The following is a 21297-nucleotide window of genomic DNA, read 5'->3' as shown; positions in this document are numbered from 1 at the left end:
GAAAGATGCATCAACTGTCTCTAGTTGGGAAGTATTTGCAGTCCGTGAAATCCTTTGTTTCCTGTGTTTAGCATTATATAACATGCTTCCTTTTAAAAGCCCTTTACTGTCATTAGCTAATTACCTCCCAAGGGCTGCAGGGTGGTTAGAAGGAATACTGGAACCAAGCCAGATTGTACAGCTGACCGATGTATGTGTGTCTGTATCAGCCCTGATTCAGGAAAGATGTATGTGTGTGTCTGTATCAGCCCTGATTCAGGGCGTAGTTGTTACACCATTTCACACAGAGGCATCGATTGGTTAATGTGTTGTTATTCAATCTATAAAGTTTCTTTTCTAGACACAACATCACCTTGAGAAATACAAGTTACTGAAACAGAAGAGAACTTATTCCAACAGCACCTCTTATCAGTGTCTTGAAAATCAACATTGGTGACAGTTTTAGATTCATCATTAAATCCGAATCTCCAAAGTAAGGCCTCGATACTGGAACTTATTAAAAGTACCCCAGATGATTCTGGAGTAGAGTCAGGCTTGAAGACCACTGATTTAAATGGAAAATAGCTGCTCCTTTCCCTACCCTCAACAGCAGCTATATCTCCAATGAGAATGAAATACAATATTTGGCTAAGGAGAAGTTTTTATAAACACTAATTATTAATAAACAGTACATCTTGTTTTGTATAAAATATATATTTTACATTATAGACGTGCTCAAGAAATTTGGAGAATATAGAAGAGTGAATATGTATGTCTACGTACATATAAAAAGTCATCACAAAAAGAATCCCTGTTCATGTTTTGCGATTTTTCTTTCCATTTTATTTTCATGCTTTGTCTTTTAAAAAAATTATTGAAATTGCTCTTGTCAGATTCCATACACAATTTTGTGTGCTGTTTTTCAAATATAGCATTTTAATAAGCTTTTTCTTCATTCATCCTTTAAAAGTCATCTCTAAAAATGAAATCTGGTGAGATGAGGCAAACAGAGAAATGTACATCCATAATTAAACCAAAATAGAAATTCAGGTACCTGTAGAGCACAGGCCCAGAGGAATATCCTCTACCGTGCGTCTGTTCAGAACACTCAGAACAGCAGTATCTAGAACACGTGCTCAATTTCTGCAGCCGAATTTTGACTATATTTGGTATGTGGTGCCCTCTACTGGCTCTACCAGGATTGTGCCTTTTTTCTATAATATTTGCAAATTATGTGTTTGGGTAAGGACTCCAAAGAAGGGAGTTAAATTCTATGTGTGCATGCTTGAATTTTGCATGTCTGTATTTTTATTAATATGTGTTGCCTTAATGTAGAATGAAGCTATCTAAATACTGAATCTGTGGGTCTGTTTCCTTTTTATTTATTCCACAAACATTTTAGAGTCTACCACCAGGGATATTGTGCTACTACCAGGGGTATTTAGAGTCTACCACCGAGGGTATTGTGTCTCCAAGGGATTGCAGACACAAAGATGAAATCTCCACCTTCAAGTGGCTCATTATCTATCCCAGGCAGGATAACTTACTTAACATGCCTTGGATATTCCAGCAAAAGAACCTGACTCCTTACAGATCCTTGTCCTCCTCTATCTAGGAAAATCACCCTCTTCAATGGAGCATGCAGCTCTGGGAGAGACACATGTGGCAGAGCCAGGAAGAAAGAGGACACCTTTCCAGTAAGGCAGATCCACCAAATCAGTTCTGGCAATCAGTGGGGTTGACGGATGACACAGACAACTTGTTCTCAATTTACTTAGGAAATTAAAATTTATGGTGAACACATTAATAGATAAAATGAGTGGCAATAATTCAGAGGTTTAATTGAGCCCCTATAAGGGAATAAACCTCATTTTCTAGAAATGTAAACTTTATATAATATGTACCTAATGAAGGGAGTAATTATCACATTTTGAAAGCACTTTTGCATTTAATATTTTACCTCCATTTTGGGGGAAGGAAATGCATATGAAACTAATGGAGTTTCTGTAATCTGAGGAAGGCCTAAAGGATAGAACAAAGTAAGGAATCTCTAAAGCATTCATGATCGCTTCTTTTGGTATGTAGTTTCTTTGACCACATTGTGTACAATTATGCAAATGATAGATTAGCAAACCCCTCCCCACTCCACCCTCCCCCAGTCTGAGGACCCTGATGATGATATTGGGTCTACAAGGTTGACTCCATACACCAATAGATCGAAGCATGACTATATAATATTTATCATGAATATGAAACCAGTTTATATAATATTTTACATCAACTATACCTCAATAAAAAGTTAAAAAAAATATGGGACCAGCAATTACTTGTGTCTTCTTGGATGAGTAACTTTCTTTTTCATTTGTCTTATTTGGAAAAGGATATAGCCTACCTTTTCGTTAGGATTAGAAATCAGGGGTGTACAGTGTCCACCAAATTCCTAGCATACCACTGCTACTCAGTAGAAGACTGTAGTCACTTCTGAATGACAGAGATGTAAGCTTGGGCTCTGGAACCAGCTGCCTGGGTTTGAAACTTGGCTCTGCTTTTCTTTTAGTGGTGTGACCTTGGGCAAGCAACTTCACCTCTCTGGGTCTCAGTTTCCTAAAGTGGGGTGATAGTAGTACCTATATCACAGAATTATTGGGCAGATAAAATGAGTTAATACATGGAAAGTGCTTTGGAACATTTATTAATATATAGGGCTTAATAAAGGTTGCTTATTATTTTAATTGCTATTCCTTTTAGCTTTTAGAGACTTGCATCTTTTTGAAGTTGTATATGAAAATCAGAGAAAGACATCTTCCCATAGGTATAAACCACATCCATTTAGTGCTGTCATACCAGCTGCTTTCAGCAGATTTCCACTGTTGCGGTTCTGTAACCAGCTCTCCCTGATAAGTCATCAGAGCCCTCGACAGGAATTACTTTGTTTATATTGAGTTTAGCTGCTCTGCTATTAAATAGTAATCCTTAGTTCTCGACTTCAGTAAGTATTTGTGAATTCCCTAAAGAACATAGGGAGGAAGAATTACTTGGAGCTCGTTAGGAAAGCATTGTGAAATTAGGACTCCCTTTTGTAACCCCACTGTCACTTACTCTCCAAAATAATTGTAGGATGCTGTGGTTTGGGATGAAGCTCTGGGTATCCAATTTGTCTGAATCTTTTCTTCAGTGGCCAATTGGCTAATGCGCCCCTCCTTTAATATATAGTGACAAATGCCACACACAGGCCTTATGAAGGGGTGCAAAGAAGGGTCTCCATACCCAAAGAGTAAGAAAAAGTAGCTAGACAAAGAAGTAACTAATTATAACAAAAATTCAACTGTGATAATTGCTGTTAAAGTAACCTAGAGGGAAAGGGATTCTGACTAAGAGCTAGGGAGGGGTTTAAAAAGAGGTAATGTCATATTGAATCTTGAAGAATGGCAGAGGAGGAGAAGAAATATCACAGAAGCAGAGAGAACAAGATAAGCAAAGGCATAAAAACAGGAAAACACATGACTTGCTCAAGGAACAGCAGATGGTCCTGTGTTGTTAGAGCAGAAGCTATGTAGGTGGAGGGTTAGGAGATGAGAAACAAAGGTCCCAGGGTCCTCGGGAAGTCTGCTCATCTCGCTCTTCTCAGGTTCTGGGGAGAGGGGTGGTGGGGCTTCTCTGACAGCTCCCTCAGGATCAGATCTTAGTAGTGACCCCTTACTTCCTCCTTCTTCCTGCAGTCTTTCCTTGGCCTCAGCCCACACATCCTTTAACCTCTGCACTTAAAAAATCCTATTCTCTTTTATTTTCCAAGGGACTCTGCTGGTCTGGTGTTTACTAAGCTACCTCTTGAGAAATATATGGAGGATGAAATGATATAAGACTTTGTACAAAACATTGGCCTCTCAGGGTAAAAATCTGAGCCTAGCAAAGTGGGAAAAGGCCAGGTAGCCTGGCTAGTCCCTGGGGGGCAGGAAAGAGCAATGATGAAAACCATGTTGGGCACATAGTTGATGCTTAACCAATATTTGTTCAATAAATGAATTAGGGGATGATCTGATGGTCTCTCAAGTATTACAGGGTGTCTCAGGCACTGCCACCTGCCTCTGCAAGGACACTTCCTATTTGGGAAAGAGGAAGGAAGGAGAGAAGAGACCCATGTATTCTGGCTCTCCAGGCATTTGTGCTGAGGTCAGGTTTCTTCTGGAGTTAGGAGTTCCTTGTCTGGTAGTTTTCTCTTTCAGGTGAGTAAGGTAGGGGTGTGTGTGTGTGCGTGTACACGCACGCACACATGTACGTATGTGTGTATGCACATGATACACAAATACAAATAGTGACCCAATGTTTATTTCCTTTCACTCATGCCAAGACCTGAAGACTTCAGATTACAAAATCATTCCTTTGCCATGATAACAAGAAAAAAAGTTTAAAACCTTAGGGACAGCTCAGTTTTAATTGTAAAACTTATGTGCTTGGCACTTAGGGTACAAAGAAGACTTGGGTCTAATCTCAAAGAGCTTTTAACATGGAGAGACATAAAGCCAAACAGTATCTGATGCAAGAGAGATAGTTCTGGAGCACAGGTTGGTCCAGGCAATGCAGAGGAGGGGCTTTTTTTTATTTTCATTGTATAGTTTTTATTTTTTTAAATATACATATGTTCATCATAAAGAACTTAAGCAAAGCAGAAGAGTACAAAATCCAAGTTAACTATCACCCAGAAATAACTATTATTAACATTAGGCAAGCATCATTGCAGATAACTTTCTCTGCATTTATATGAAGCAAAAGCCAAATAATTGGATATATATGTAGAGAGAAATCAGAAATACTTTAATAAAAATGGGATAATACCATATACGCTATTTTAGCAAAAAGTATTAAATTTAATTTTACATGAATATCAGCAGAAAAAGAAACTGAAATGAAACAGAAGAAATTGTTGAACTTCAAATAAATGTTCTTTACCACACAAAAACATTTCTTTTAAGATTCCTGTAAGGTTAACTAAAGAGATTATGAAAAAAAGCTTTATAATTGTAATCAATATTTTCTTAAACTACGTTTGTATGATAAACAATATCAACTGATCCCCCACTCTGTATAAAAACATTAGTATTGGGACTTCTCTGGCAGTAGAGGAGGGACTTTTAATAGAGCCCAGGGCCTTGCTACTCCAAGTATAGTTTGACTGCCAGCAGCAGCATCTCTGGAAACTTGTGAGAAATGCAGACTCTCCGGCTCCAACCCAGACCAAACGAATGTGAATCATATGCATATTAATATTTGAGAAGTACTAGGGGGCAGAGATGGGATGTGGGAGCGTTTCTTAGAGGAAATAAATTCTGAACTGTGTTTTGAGGATGCGTAGGGTTAACCAGGGGATGTTCCAAACAGATAGAAAAACATAAGCAAAAGTTCAGTGGCATGAAAAAGCATTGGGGAAAAAAAAGTTCTGGGAACTGCAAGTAGCTTAAAATTGCCATTCGAAAGGGAAAGAGTAGGGGAGAGAGGAGGAGGGAGAAATGTAGAAAGATGGCAGGTCAGGCAGTGGCCAGACCCTGCTGGATGTGCTCTATGTTAAGGAGCTTTGCCTTCACCTAATCCATGATAGAGACGTATGATGTGTTCAGATTTGCCTTTAGATCACTGTGGCCCTGAGGAGCCTGAGAAAGTCAAAGCGGAAAGGCAGAGAAATTATTTAGGAAGCTATGGCAATAGTTTGGGAGAGAGATGATGAGAGTCGAACTCAGGTAGTGCAATGAGTTGGAGAGCAGGGGGCAAATTTAAGACATTTTAGGAAGTAATAAGCAGATGAAAGACTTCAGTATGGAATGAGAATGGGAGAGTGGGAGAGGGCTGAGTCTTGACAGGATGAGTTGCAGGCTTCTGGCTGGGATCAGTAGTGGCTGGTTGCCCATGACGCCACTAACACAGATGAAAGAATAAAGGAGGAGGAACAGGTTTGAGGAAGGAAATTACGAGTTCAGTTTTCAACACGTTCTGCTCTGGTGAACAGAAAACATGCTTAGGAGGAAAAAAAGAGAAGAAAACAATTAAAGGGTGGCGCACTGGGTGAATCAATCAGGGTGGAGAAGGGAAGTGATGAGGAAGAAACAGTGCCCTGCCCAGATTTGGGGCTACAGTAATGCAACATAGTATACCCGTGAGTTTTTCCTTCAGGCCTGTTTCCAGAGGCTGCTTTCTTGGAACTTGGTTCTTGCAACGGGTTGGACCCCAAAGAAGGGCAAATGGCTTGATTCATGACTTCCTATCCTGTGATCAACTCCTTGTTGACAGCATTTGATCTATGAAAAAAAAGTTCAACCTGCTCCAGTGTTAGAATGACCAAACAGTTGTCTTTTCCTACATTGCCTTGTGGGTGAATGATTTTGCCTACTGTCCCCAACACTATTTCCAAAGTGACAGTAATACAATGCTAATATGCATGTGTTTGCCCGTGGTTGTTCTGCAAGTTCTGGATGACTCCTGCCACAAATCTTCCCTGTATGTTAACTTTTACAACACTTTTATTTTGCACCTTGAAATTCAGAACTTGATCATAGCTTGTCTTGGATCATACTTATAACTGTTTCCTATTAGCAATCTGTTCTCCTCTGCTCACAGAGTTCTAAAAACGTCCCGAACTGCTGCGTCTTTACGGCAGAAACTCCATAAGGATTTTAACATTTTCTGATCAGTCATTACCAGCCAATAAAAAGCAAAAGGTCGGCACGTGGTATAATATATTAGTTCGGGCAGGAGGAAGATATTCCAGCCAGATCCTTTCGCTCTTGCCAGAATCAAACATGGCGGGCCACAGCGAGACCTTCCCGAACACCCAGCTCTCTTTCCCACGACCTCGGCCAGTCTGGGGCTCCTTTTTTCCCCTCCTTCCTTACTCCTCGTTCACTCCGAGAGGGTCAGCACCTGGGAGCGTGACAGCGGACCCGCTTCCCGCCCCCACTCGAGGGCCCGCCCACCAGCTAGCGCCAGCCAATCGTAGGCCGCGCTGCGGCGGCTGGCAGCGCCGGCCGACCCCGCCCCCCAGCCTCTCTGTGGCCTGCGGCTCCCCGGCCGGTAGCGTCGCTCTTCGTCGCGCTGACTGGTTGTGTGGAACCACGGGTCACGGGAGCTCGCCTCCGGTCACAGCTCAGCCCAGCGCCGCCGAGGCCGTCGGCCCCGAGTCTCCGCCATGGACTTCGAGGACGGTAAGCGCGGCCTCTCGCTGGTCGCCGCGGCGGGCGGGAGGCGGAGTGGCCTGCCCCGGGGGTCTGTTTACCGTCTCAAGATGGCCGTGTGGGCTTTGTTCTGCGGGCCCGGAGGCCGCCCGCCCGCCGCGGGCCCGGTGCCGGGAGTCGGCCTCTGTGGGGACCCGCGCGCCCGGATCCCCCGGCCCGGCGCCCGCTGCGGCCCGCCGCCCTGGAGCTCCGCGCAGGCCCCGGTGCCGGGAAGGAGGCGCCCAGAGCGCCGCGGCCTCCGCGCTCGGCCTCAGGCCGGCCCCCGGCCCCCTGTGTGGAAATTGCCCCGACGCCTCCAACTTCCTGGTCTCGGGCGGAGGGGCGAGCGGGCCTCCCCCGCCGCGGCTCGCACTCGCCCCGTGGGCGGCGGCCCGGATCGCCCTTTTAGAAATTCCCAAACCCAGGTTACTTCTCGCCAGATAGGATTTTCAGAGGCCTGTTCACGGTCATGTTTCTGGTTGTCTTAGTTTAGGGTGAGTTTAAAGGGCGTCTGTGAGAGATGAGCATAGGTAGATCTCTATCCAGAGTGGAAAGTAAGGTATTTCTGGTTAGCAAACTGGGTTATTTATTCACCAACAAACATTATCCGGGTCTTAATCCCTAACTTGAAATACTTCTGTGAAGCAAAGCATTTTTCTGTGGACCTTGTATGGATGGGACGTAAGGTAGAATTCTGGCACAGAATTCAGACCTGTGCACAGCCGCCTGGGTTGGACTTGCTGTTTAAATTGTATTTTAGTAGTACCTTTCAGTCGTCTCTCACGCCAGTTCTTTAAACCATTTTCATAGGCTCACGAAGTAAAATTAATCTGGTCTTCACCTTGTCTTCAGATCTTGAGCAACTTTTATAGGAATTGGTGCCAAGGTAAAATGAGTACATAATGACAGCATTAGGGAGTCATGAAAAGGGGTGTGAATAAACTGAATTTAGTCCTAAGTTACCAGGCATTTCTAAATAAAATCAGTTGTAAGCCTCTAACCCAACCAAAAAAATTATCTTTAACTCTGAATGTGCTGTGAGTCTGACTAAATGATCTTTGATCTTTGTTTTGATTTCATGCCAAGAAGAGTTAAAGCTGCCTAGTCTAAGTATATGAAAGGGGACTGGAATAACCCTTTTGTGGATACTTTTAAGTTACTTTGAAGTAGGAAGTTCTGGGGTTAACAGTAGCACACTGTGGTGCGGTTTTTTTTGTTTATTTGTTTCAGTTGGACTTTGACTTACTTTGATATAGATACATTTAAACTATGAATATTTGAAATGCCAGAGTTGGGAATGGATTTAAAAAATACATTGTTGTGTTTTAACACCAGAGTTTGATGACAGTACCAACACCCAAGGTACAGCAGAGAGTAACCAGTATGGGCCGAAGGAGTGATAGGAATAGTACCTCCTCCCCCTCCCCCTCCCATAAAGGAATCCATTGTCTGTAGAGAATTGAAAAACAATAATAAAACGTTGTTTGCTTTTTATTATCACAAGCTGCCTACAAGTCTAAATGATGTGAGTAATAAAATTCTAAACAATGTCAGTGATAAAATACTCCCTTTCCCATGCCCCCTCTTTACTCCTACTACCATATTTGGGGGATGGAATTTGACTAACAATATGTCTGACTCTAATCCTGTGTAGTGTAGTTGTATCCAAATGACCACTCTATTAAATTCCTTTCTTTCAGTATTTCTTAGTAACATTAAAGGATGTAACAATTGCCATATTAGTTTTGACAGAGATTATCAATATGATTTTTGGTGATGTTGCCACATCCTGGATAGATATAGCACACACACACATATGCACATATATGCATATACATTTCTCAGATAAGATCTTGAAATCTTTAGAGAGCAAATTAAGTGCTAAAAGAAATATTAACTTGGAAAAAATTATATATTACATAGAATCAATTCCCAGTGTCTCTGCTTTTTGCATTATTTGATATGTAATATATTTGCCTTCTCTTTTGTTACTCCATATAAATCAGCACTGGATTCCCTTTTTTGGCTGTTATCATATACCAGGTTTTATAAACTAATTTTTACATTACCATAATTTGGATGATAAACCTGCCATTTGAGGAGACAGTGAAAATAAATGGATATGTATTTTCCCATATGAAATATTTATAATTATTTACACCCTATTTTTGCAGATAATTGAGTTAATGGCATTTTAAAAATTGTGTTTGTTTTTAGTAGATGGGTATATAATTTCAGATTTTTGCTAGTATTGCACTAATTCCTTTCTGTTAATGTGTCTTCATAGATTACACACACTCTGCTTGCAGAAATACATATCAGAGCTTTAATGGTGAGTATCCTTTCATTGTGCCAGTTTTTGCTGTACACCAAAGTGAATCAGCTATATTTATACATATATCCCCATATCGCCTCCCTGCCGTGATTCCCTCCCACCCTGCCTATCCCAGCCCTGTAAGTCATCAGAGGTTTTGGTATTGAGTGATGTAGATTAAGTGGATTATTGGCTTTGTTTTGTATTGCTTCTTTCATAATGCATTTTGACCTTGTTTTTGAGATCATTTGCTTTAATGTGTCCAAATGTGTTAGTGTGTAAAGAACTGTCTAGAGGAGCACATAAAGAAGCCTGATTATTTATTGACATAAGCATGACATCAGAGTTGTGACTACAGAGCTAGATAAAATCATAAGAGGTATGCAGAATACAACTGGGGTGGTGTTTTAGTAGTTATTAGAGTTAAGGCTTTGCCAGATAAGATAATAACATAAAAAGAATATGGAACAATTCAAAGAGGTTAAAAAAGCATTATGTGAAGGACCCCAGGGAGTGGAATTAAATATCCTAATTGCCAGAGAAATGCAAAATTCAGCTGTTGTACAGAATGTAATATATTCATAAAATAAAACTGAAGTAAATGTACTACTGCATAAAGAAGACCGTGTCATCTTATGGGAATAATTACCACGGTTAATTTCTATTTATCATCTCTAAGAATTTAGAGAAACTTTGAATTTGATGTTGGCAAGGTTAAACATATAGGAAGTAGTTAATGTATATTGAGTGCTGAAAAAAATATTTTTGAGCAGAAGAGTGATATAATAAAATTACCGAAAGAATTTAATTTGCATCCACATGTAGGTTAGATTGAATACTGGAAAATTATCCAGAAGGCTGTTTCATAAATTCAGGTGTAAGGATTTTAGACCTTGAACTTGGGAAGTGACGATAGTAATTTTAAAAAATATTAAGCCATTTCTTGAGGAAATTAGCAGAACTTGCAGGCTACCTAGTAGTGAGTAGAAAATTGAGAGGGATGAGTAAAAACGAATCCAGGATTTTAAACTGGAGCCAGTGATAAAATCTCTTTTTTTTATCACTGAGATTTGGAATAATAGAAGGCCATGATCTCCAGGAGGAGGTACCAGAGAGTTAAATTTAATACCTAAATATAGGGCTTTGAAATGCAGAATCATAGAGGGCCAGAAGTTTATTTTCTTAATGTACAGTGTTGCAAAAAGAGCTTCAGAAATTTCTGTCGCTAATGTTATGACCCTCTTTTTAAAACATGCACTTTATTTTTAATTGAAGTATGATTATATAACATTATGTTAGTTTTAGGTGTACAACATAATGATCCCATATTTGTATACACTGAAATGATCACCATAATAAATCTAGTTACCATCAATCACCATACATAGTGAGCAACTGTCAAAATATGCAACACACTATTATTAGCTGTAGTCACTATGCTGTACATTACATCCCCATGACTTATTTATTTTATAACTGGAAGTTCGTACCTTTCGACTCCCTTCACCCATTTCACCTACTCCTACTCCTAATCCTACTCCTACCCCCTTGCTCTGTCAACCACCACCAATCTGTTCATTATATCTACGAGTTTGACTTTTTTGTTTTGTTTTGGTTTTATTTTTATTTTTTTAGATTCTACATGTAAGTGAACTCATACAGTATTTATGTTTCTCTGTCTGACTTATTTCACTTAACATATGCCCTCAAGGTTCATCCATGTTGTTGCAAATGGCAAGCTTCCATTCTTTTTCATGGCTAAATAATATTCCACGTATATACATACGTATACATGACATCACATCATCTTTATCCATTCATCTATTGATGGGTACTTAGGTTATTCCATATCTGGCTATTGTAAATAATGCTGCATTGAAAATGGGGGTGCATATATCTTTTGAAATTAGTTTTTTATTAATGTTATGACTTATTTTTCTCTTAATTTTAATTCCAACATTGGTTCTCATTTAAGAGTATTGTTAGACTTTCCTGTGGAGCTTTTTCAAAGTATATCTGTTTAGGTCATACTCTAGTCCTCTTGAATCTTAATTTTTAGGGTAAATGGTCCCAACTACGTAAGTTTTAAAGAACTACTTTGAATTATTTTGGAATGCACTTCTAGTTAAAGACCACTGCTTGACAACACTTTGAGGTCTGAGTTATCTACATTTTATAAATGAAGAAATTAATTTCAGGGATGTAATTTGGCTTCATTCAACAGATATTTATTGAATGCTATGTATCAGGTATTGTTCTTGGACATAGCAATATAACATTGAACAAAATGGACAGATATTCCTGCCTTTGTGAAGTGTACAGTCTAGTGGGGTGAAATAGACAGTAAACAAGATAGACAGTAAACAAGAAGTAATATATTGCTGCAGTGGCTAGGGAGAATAATAACACAGGGTGTGTGTGTGTGTATGTGTGTGTTTGTGTGTGTTACAATTTTAAAGAGAAATGCTAGGGAAAGACTCACTGGGAGGATAACTTTTGAGTGTAGATTTGAGGGAGACAAAGATGTAAGTCATGAAGCTATCTAGAGGAAAAATACTGTAGACTTTAGGAAATAAAAGATGTGTAGTAATTACCAATTGAAACCAACAATACATTGATTGTTAGTATTGTATTTTCCAGTGACTGAAATGAAGTAGAAGACATTGGAAAACATGTCAAGATACAAATTTCTTGGAAGGAAGTTGTATTTCCATTGTCTTCATATTTCCTTCTTGCTTCAAAATACTTACTATATAAATAGCCAAAAAAAAAAAAAAAAGGGAAGAGTTTTGGGTAGAGAGAAAGCAGGACAAAGGAAGGGCTGAGTGCATTGTGCTTCAGAGATACTTAAGAAGATGAGCTTGACAGGTGATTTTTGCTGAGCAATCTTAAAACAAGGTTAGAATAGTGAGGTGTAGCCATAAGGCATTGAAAGTCAAAGATAATTTGCTTATATCTAGGAAGCAATAGAAAGTGAAGACCTGAAAGAATTGGGGGTGTGAGCAGTACAGATACAGAAGAGCATTCCAGGCAGAGGGAATAGCAGGTGCAACAATGGGTGTATTCTAGGAATAGCAAGGGACCTGGTATAGCTAGAGTGGAGTGAATAAGGGGAGATCATAGATGATGAAATTAAGAGGCAATGGGGTAAAATTAAGAGGTAGTGGGCAGGATTTCTCATCTTTGACACTATTGACATTTGGACTAGATAATTCTTTGTTGTGGGGGAATGTCCTGTGCATTATAGAATATTTTAGCAGCATCCTTGGCCTCTGTCATTTGATGCAGATAGCACCCACAGTCTATTTTGGTGACAACCAAAAACATTTTCAAACTTTGCCACGTGTCCTCTGGAGGGCAGAATTGCCCGTGGTTAAGAACCACAGATACAGGGCCTTATAGATTGTCTTAAGACTTCAGCTTTTATGTGGAGTAAGATGGGAAGCTATTGGAAGGTACTGAGCATTGAACATAATTTAACTTACACGTTAACAGAATTCTTCTAGCTATTTTCTTCAGAATAAACAGAAAGGGAGCAGAAGTCAAAGCAGGAAAACCAATTGGGAGACTGTTGCAGTAATGTAGGTGAGAGATGTTGGTGGCCTGCACCGTGATGCTAGTAGTGTGGAGGTGGTAGAAAGTGGTCTCATTCACGACTTGGTGTTATATAACTTGTTAGTTATTTTGATCACAAGTCAGTTGTTTTTTCGTACTACTCTACAACTCTTATCTTATGATTTAATTATAATTGGTTTTAACATTTGTTGAGCTTATTTATATGATAGTATAATCAAAGCAATAGATTTGATTTAAAATATCATGTCAGTTTAATTTTTGAGTAAATTACTTTCTCATTTAATATATATTTTTATTCAGGAATAGTTGACGGAATACTGTATGTTTCAGGTGTATAACATTGTGATTCATAATTTTTAAAGGTTATATTCCATTTATAGTTACTATAAAATATTGGCTGTATTCCCTGTGTTGTACAGTATATCCTTATTCTCATTTAATATTAATAGTAAAGATATGTTATAGTCTTACAACTTTTAATGATTTTTAAATTCATTCAGGAACCTGGAAGAATGTTGTTTATATATAAATGGTCATCTTATAGAATCTATATCCCTATAATCACACTGATTATATGCAATATATATAAAGACTTTTCATCTTTTCCTTTTTAATTAACTGAATAGTAACAGTACTATGAACAATAAGCCAAAGTGGTTGCTTTATAGAGGTAGCTCTATTAATTTTTGTGTTCTCCACAGTGCCTGGCACAAGGTGAGTATCCAATAAATGTTAGTAATTTATAACTCTGTAGTGAAATAAAAACACACAGAATCAAAAAAGGATTTAGTATCCAAAGGCAGCCTTGCTGACTCAAAATAGAAATTAGCAGAAATAACAAAATATAACTATTTTTGTTTTGTGTACCTAACTGAACCTAACTCTAAAATTACTTTTTAATATGAGGCCTTTAGAGGAAAGCTTTTTATTTTGAAAACTTTATTTTAATGTCAAAATTGTCCTCTCTATGAGAGATAGCAAATTATATAATTACCAACTCTAAAGACAAATAATTGACTGTTTTATTAGTTTAGAACTGTGTTATCTGATATGGCAGCCCCTAACCACATAAGATTATTGAGCACTTGCAGTGTGAATAGTCTGAATTGAGGTGTGCTGTCTTAGGCTTAGTATGAACTTGACTTGAAGTCCTAGTACGAACAAAAAACAATGTAAAATATCTCATTAATACTTTTTGTATACTGATAAACTTTTTGGTTATATTAATATCCATTGGCATGCCTTGCACTTTGAATGGATATTTTTACAATTTATGATCCTGTAATATCAGGCATTAGTTATTTGAAAAATAGTGGTTTATTGAGTTATTCAGATTTTCCAAATATTGACAGATTTTATTGTACAATGTAAAAAGTCATATTTAGTAATACCATATCAGTTTTATCAGAAAAGCCTTTAAGTATGGGGAAGCTGTCAAGCTCAAGTTTTATAAAATTCTCATTTTCACTTGAGAGCTTGAATTTCATCTTTGGCAACAAATACTGTCACTTGTTTTCTTTGAGGTGACAGTTTCACTTCATTTTTGAGAAAGTGTCTGCCAAATGCTCAAGTCTGAAAGCCATAGTATTTGAATGTCAGTCTTTCCTTTTAGTAAAAATAGTATTCCTTGTGAAAAGTGGCTAATTTGATGGCTTTTCCTGGCGAAAACTGGGGCACTTAATGGAACTTTATGCACTGATATGCAGCAAAATTGCTTTATATATACTTTCCATTCTGTTACACACAGTATCATAAAGAAAGTATACTCAAAGGTCATGATTTAATAAAATTAATAATTCTTACTGCTTCATCAAGGACATTCTTTAAGTGAAGATGGCATTTTTATTTTATTATTTTTTACTGGAAGTGTTCAGTACAACAACTACTGGTGTGGTCTGGTGTAACTGCCCTGATTTGTGCTATAGCACCAACAGTTTCACCCACCAGTGCTTTTGCTTCTTCAATGCAAAAAAGTTTTCAACACTGTGAAAAAGGCAAATAAGGTGTTAGTGCTATTTATAAAAATAGTTTGACTTTGTGGACCCTCTGAAAAGGTCCTGGCAACTGTCATCGGTCAACAGCCTGTTGAAAACTGCTGCCTTAGGGTACGTAAAAAGTTAGTGAAAAATCAGACCCTGACCACAAGACTAGTGTACATTTAAAATGAGGCCACAGGACTTCCCTGGCAGTCCAGTGGTTAAGACTCTGCGCTTCTACTGCAGGCGGCACAGATTTGATCCCTGGTTGGGAAACTAAGATTCTACATGCCCTGTGGCGCAGCCAAAAAAAAATGAGGCCATGAATAGCAGAATACTGTGTATAAGACAGAGTATCATAAGCCCCACCCCACATAAGAGCTACAGACTTTGTAGACATTAAGAAGAAAGAGATGATAATCAATTTAGACATCATTAAAAATGTTCTTGAAAGGATTAGTGTTTGAAATTGACTCTAAAAGATTAGAAAGTTTCAATAAACCCATATCTGGAGTGGTAGAAGAGAGTTTCATGTAGAAGCAACAGCATAAAGCTAGAGGGGTGGTTATTTATGAGACTTTGGGAAAATCAGTTCATCTCTTCGCTGTAAACTATAAAATGAAAAGATTAAGTTTGATCATTTAGGTTGCTTTCAGATTTAAAGTTGCAAGATTTTGTTGTTAGGACCAGAAATATTATACATGATTATAATTAAAATTTAGTGTTTTTAAAATGTAAAAATTAATGTATTTGCTCTGTGCATATTCTTATATTTACTAGTGCATAAAACTTGGAGGAGGGTGATAAATGAAGGATTTTCAAGGACTTTATAGGAAACATTCTAGATGGTTTTTAAATTTTTTCAATTTTATAATCATAATAAATTAATTTTATTACCTTTTTTTATTGTGTTTGGGGATGTAAGTGGAATTATAGTGTAACAAAATATACTTAGTGCCTCGATTGTATTATAATTTTTTTTCAGTGTTTGCATTGTTAGAATTCACATTCATTCCCTTTATTCAAAGTATTTGAGGATTTAAATATTTGTTGAGTCATTATTTACAGGCACAGTACCACAGATTGGCCCCACTCTGATTTTACTTTTTAAAAATATGTTTCCGTTACTATATGAACTTATTTCAATTGGGTTAATTTAAAATGTGGCTGCTTTTGAGTTTTTAGACATTTTGAGAGGAGTTAGATGTAGAAAACTATACTTATAACAACATTTTTTCCTTTTGACATTATTAAATGTTGTCTTTTCTTGAGAATAGGAATTATTAATTATGTAGCATGTAGCACCTAACACAGGGCCTTATGGTAGTACCCTAGTCAAATAAATATTGGCTAAATTGAAGATAATTTTAATACAGAACTTTTTAGTTGATAATGTTTTTCTTTGAAAAATTAGGTTTCATTAGCAAATCTGATTTTTCAGTAGATTATATAATCTGTTTGTTTTTCCCCCTCACTGTTTAGTGTGAGTTTAGCTTAAATGTTAATGAAGAATTATCATCCCAGATGATTGATATGAACATCTTGTGTTTTATGCAAAGATTCCTGAAGAGAGTGGTATTTTACTGACCTTTTGCTGTTGACTCTCTTTTAGGAATGGATCGTGATTATGGCCCTGGATCTTATGGAGGTCTGACATTCAAGGATATTTATCTAAAAATTCTTCTTTTGAGTGCCAGTAAAGGTGAGCGTCATTTAATTTTTTTTGTTTTTAAACTCTTTATAGGGATGGATCGTGACTATGGCCATGGATCCTATGGGGGTCAAAGATCCATGGACTCCTACCTAAACCAGTCATATGGCATGGACAATCACAGTGGTGGTGGTGGGGGTAGCAGGTAAATTGCTTCATCACTTGGCCAAATAATTAGATGACTATAAGATTCTGGATATTTTAATTTAAGTATTCCTTAGGCATGTTATGATACTAGAACCTTACTATTTAGAATTGAATAATCACCTTAAATGTTTAAAGGTGTTAATGGTTATAAAAGTTATCTCAGCATTACTGGCAGACTTTATTTTAGGAAAACCTCAGGAAAACCATTATCATTTCATTATAATAGAGTAAGATTTTGTGTCTTTAGCAATGAACATTTTTTTTTTTTACTTTTACATTTAACTTCTTATCAATCAGAATGTCCTGAACAAATGATCTAAAAACGTTATGGAAATAGTATTTGTGAAGCTTTTTCTTATGAATTTCCAAAAATCCTTACTAACGTGGGGTAGTCTGTAAAGCAGCAAAGCAGTCTTTGAGTAAAATGGGTTTAACTGAACCAGTCTGGCAACATTCAGTTTCTAAGAAGCATTTAAAATAGTTATTCTTTTAATTTTAATTTTAAAGTAGGTTACAAGAGCATATTGTAATAATAAAAATGTTCTTTAGATCACGTCTAGGTTATTTATGGGCAGGTACTACTTATGCCAGAAATACTTGTGCTCTAAACTAGGAGCATTATATTAAAGCCATGAGTACCATACCTTTGCTTATTTTAATGCACTAGAATTTAGATTGTACTTATGTTTCACTGTTGATGCTGGGTAGAACTTAAATCTAGTTGAACTCCTGTAGCTTTAGGGTTGACCACATTTCAGGCCGCAAAAATTCCTACTAAATATAAGGAAGACTAGTTAGGACACATTTGAAAGTATTGTCCTTCTTCATAAATTAAAGGATCCGGATTCCTTAAGGATGGACTTAATGATGCTTACTTTCCTTTTTTCTGCTTCAAGTGTGCCATTATGGTTTATGGTAGAGAAGAATCAAGAAGATAGTTACAACAATTTTGCTTATGTGATAGATGTTTTGAAAAATGCAGTTGATAACAGGAATAACTTTTATATGGTTGCTAGGATTCAGAAGTAAATAGTACTTTCTATTTAGTGATCTGTAAATAATTGAAGTAATGTAACATTTAAATGTTTTACCATATCTCTCTCTGCCCTATTACATTGTAAATGTAATGTGCATAAACTATGTAGATGTTATCATTTATCTCATGTGTAATTGTGGGCCTTTATAAAACTATGTTGTAAGATAAGTGACTTTTGTAATCCATGCTTTGGTGAGAAGTAAGATGATTTGTTTCTTCTGTTGACTCTATTAAAACCTTGAGGAGACTGTGCGCTCCCTTTTTTAGAGTAGCTTTATGTGATAATTTTATGTGATAATAGGAAATAATTTTTCAAATAATTGAAGACATTATAAAATGTATTCTTTCTAATCTTGAAAATTCACATACAGAGGGTATATGTTGGTGGTCTTTTATGTTCTATTTTATGTGCTTATCCTTCTAGATTTGTTAGATTTATTAGTCTACAAGTGAAAAGTGATTGAGGATTAATTATTGACTGTAACCAAAGTTTGGCAAGTTGCCAAATTTTATAACCACATAATTCTCCCAATTTTGACTGCTGTAGACACAATGAAGCAGTTTTGTCATATAGATTAATGGGGTACAAAGGATCTCTTCTGTGTCACAAGTAGCCTGCATCTATGTAGTCTTCAATTTGTGTCCCTATTGAAAGCCAAAATATTGTAAATATTTTGTATTTTCCAATATTAGGGATGGATTCAAAGAAAGTTTGAGTAGTTTGTGAACTTTAACAAATGACTTTTTCCAAGACTAGGGCTGGGCTTAAATAATGACAGACAAATCTTTTCTTTCTAATAAAATAGAAAGCTGCCAAAAAGCAGATTTTTAAGCTAAGGTTTACTTAACTCAATTCATATTTAAACACTGACTCAGATAGCTTTCTATCTGGTCTCATGTTGAACTGCCCAGCCCTAATCAAGTGTGAACAAAAGTAGAACTGTGCAAACCAGTATGGTATAAATGAATTTTAGTTGATAAATGTCATCTGATAATTTGTCTTTTGAATTGTCTAACATTAGTAAGCTTACTTTTGTTTTTTCCCTCACTGTGCAACTCTTCCAGGTTTGGACCTTATGAGTCTTACGACTCCAGGTCTTCTCTGGGTGGGCGAGATCTGTACAGATCTGGCTATGGTTTTAATGAACCCGAACAAAGCCGCTTCGGAGGTAGTTATGGTGGTCGATTTGAGAGCTCCTACCGGAATAGCCTTGACTCTTTCGGAGGTAGAAACCAGGGCGGGTCTAGCTGGGAAGCACCTTACTCCCGTTCAAAATTGAGGCCTGGGTTTATGGAGGACAGAGGAAGAGAGAATTACTCTTCCTACAGCAGTTTTTCTTCACCCCATATGAAGCCTGCACCTGTAGGCTCTCGGGGGAGAGGAACGCCTGCTTATCCTGAAAGTACGTTTGGAAGCAGAAACTATGATGCTTTTGGAGGACCATCAACAGGCAGAGGCCGAGGCCGAGGAGTAAGTACAACAGAATCTTTTCAGATTCTTTTCACTAGTCACTCTTTTAAACCCTTTCAAGACCATGGTTTTCAACTAGAATAAACACTGTTCATCCCAGTGTATTTTGAAGCAAAAGCTGAGTCCTAAGCATAATCTTTAGGTTGCTTGTAAAAGTTTTTCCAGTACCTCAGAAAATACGTGGCAGTGTGAGATGACTGTTCATAAAGTTTTGCCAAATCTCCCTTTATTAAAAAGGTGAGGATATTAGGTTTGGTCTAAAAGGGGTTAAAAGGAGTTGCATTTTTCCTTGTAAACACTAGCAACTTTGCTAGTGGGACAGTTCTTGGATTATGTAAAGGTAATGAACCCTTTTGGAGTTTTTGAGTAGGTTAAAGGTGCAATGTATGGTAAAATGTGTATACTTTGCTGCTAAACTCTAGCACGTAGAATTTCTTCAAAGCTTCATATTTCACACTAAACACAAGAGACCCAAAGTTGGTGATAGTTGAGGGTAGCTTAGCCATGTTTACATGGTGAAGAAGTTGCTATGTATAATAGATTGTAGATGATTTGTGGTCAGTATAATTTTGCTAACTCACTCTCTTACAGTATGTCCTCTTGCCGGGTGTTCTGTTTTACCTGTGTCACTAGTGTTACTATTGAGAAATAATTTCCTCCCTGTACAAATATGTCTATGGCTCCTTCCTAGGAAGTAATACTTTGTAAATTACTGCTTAAATGAGTAAATATACTAGTCTTCAAGTATTTAATTGCAGAATATATAGTATCAAGATTATGCCTTACATCTCAGGTAACTTGACTGACATGAAATTTTACCTAGTTTAAGTGTATGTAGATTGTGGAGTTACTATGTAGTTTGATCCTATAAAGAATATTGTATTTTTGCTATGATGTAAGAAGTGGTTGTTTTTTTTTTTTTAAGTCAGTTGCTCTTAATATTCTCTTTGCAGAGGAAAGTACTTCTGATAAAAAATGTAGTAGGGCACATATTTTTGACTGCTCATTAGCCTTTGGTACCTCAGTGTAGTTTGTCATACTTGTGTAGAAATTTTGCATTTATAACAGTTACTCTTTACTTATGTAAAATGCATTGCACCTTTAATGGATAATTAATGAAGATTTTTCTGATGTGACTATGTAAATTACCTGGAAACACTAATTTATTCAAGTCTACTAGGTTAGATAGGTATTCCTAAGCATAATATGCAAATATAAGCAACTGATATGTTGCTATTCTACATGCTTATGATTGTAGATTAATTGAAAATATTGCAGATTAATTGAAAATAGTTGGCATTATAGGCTTTGGGTTTTGAAATTGAAAATTTTCCCAGTTTGAGAATTTGGAAAACTCTTAACGTTTTCCATGCTGTATATTACTTTAGGCAAATGATTTTTTTTTTCAATGAGACTTCAAATATCAATATTCTTTTCGTGATAGAAAACAGGTATTCCTATGCTTTGTTTCCACCATTCTAGTCTGAATGGACTTTTCTTTCTTTCCTCCTATTAATGAAATAGATGAACCAATAGGGCTTTCTTTTTTAATCTTCACTTGTACAATTCCCATTGGATCCTTCTCTTCAGATTACTCCTCAATCTTTATCTTCTAAAAGTAAGGTTAATAGAATAAATTTCTATGAACATGTGGCCTCTTGGTGTAGTGGATTTTGTTAATGACAAGAGAAGAGGAAGGGACACAAAGAGTCGTTTGGTTGCATGACTCTTCATCTTTAACTTTTGCTTCTTGGGCTTCTGGGTCAGAATATGTTTCTGTAGGTAAGAATGTGAATGGAACGTCAGATGCAATTCTTTATCTGAAGTGTGTCTTGGAAGTTGATGCATGGTTATGCTTTAACTCTCCTATTTCATACTAATGTTCCAT

General features: G+C 37.2%; 1 protein-coding gene across 5 annotated transcripts in view; it reads left to right on the top strand.

Annotated features, from left to right (window-relative positions):
- The first annotated feature begins 6757 nt into the window (after positions 1 to 6757).
- Positions 6758 to 21297, top strand: part of ZNF326 (zinc finger protein 326) — a 33424-nt gene continuing 18884 nt past the window's right edge. Inside the window, exons 1-5 of one of the 5 annotated variants that reach the window (XM_057713443.1) lie at positions 6758 to 7169; positions 9466 to 9510; positions 16657 to 16692; positions 16789 to 16900; positions 19004 to 19409. In XM_057713443.1, the coding sequence (XP_057569426.1) occupies positions 7154 to 7169; positions 9466 to 9510; positions 16657 to 16692; positions 16789 to 16900; positions 19004 to 19409 (615 nt within the window). In that variant the 5' untranslated portion in view covers positions 6758 to 7153. Of the gene's footprint in view, positions 7170 to 9465; positions 9511 to 12987; positions 13078 to 16656; positions 16747 to 16788; positions 16901 to 19003; positions 19410 to 21297 lie in introns of those variants that run through there. The other 4 variants (XM_057713469.1, XM_057713460.1, XM_057713478.1 and 1 more) reach the window with 4 other exon arrangements.

Source organism: Hippopotamus amphibius, chromosome 1, assembly GCF_030028045.1.
Source record: "Hippopotamus amphibius kiboko isolate mHipAmp2 chromosome 1, mHipAmp2.hap2, whole genome shotgun sequence".
Lineage (NCBI taxonomy): Eukaryota > Metazoa > Chordata > Mammalia > Artiodactyla > Hippopotamidae > Hippopotamus > Hippopotamus amphibius.
The sequence above is the reverse complement of the archived record's forward strand: the minus strand, read 5'-3'. Positions and strand labels throughout refer to the sequence as shown.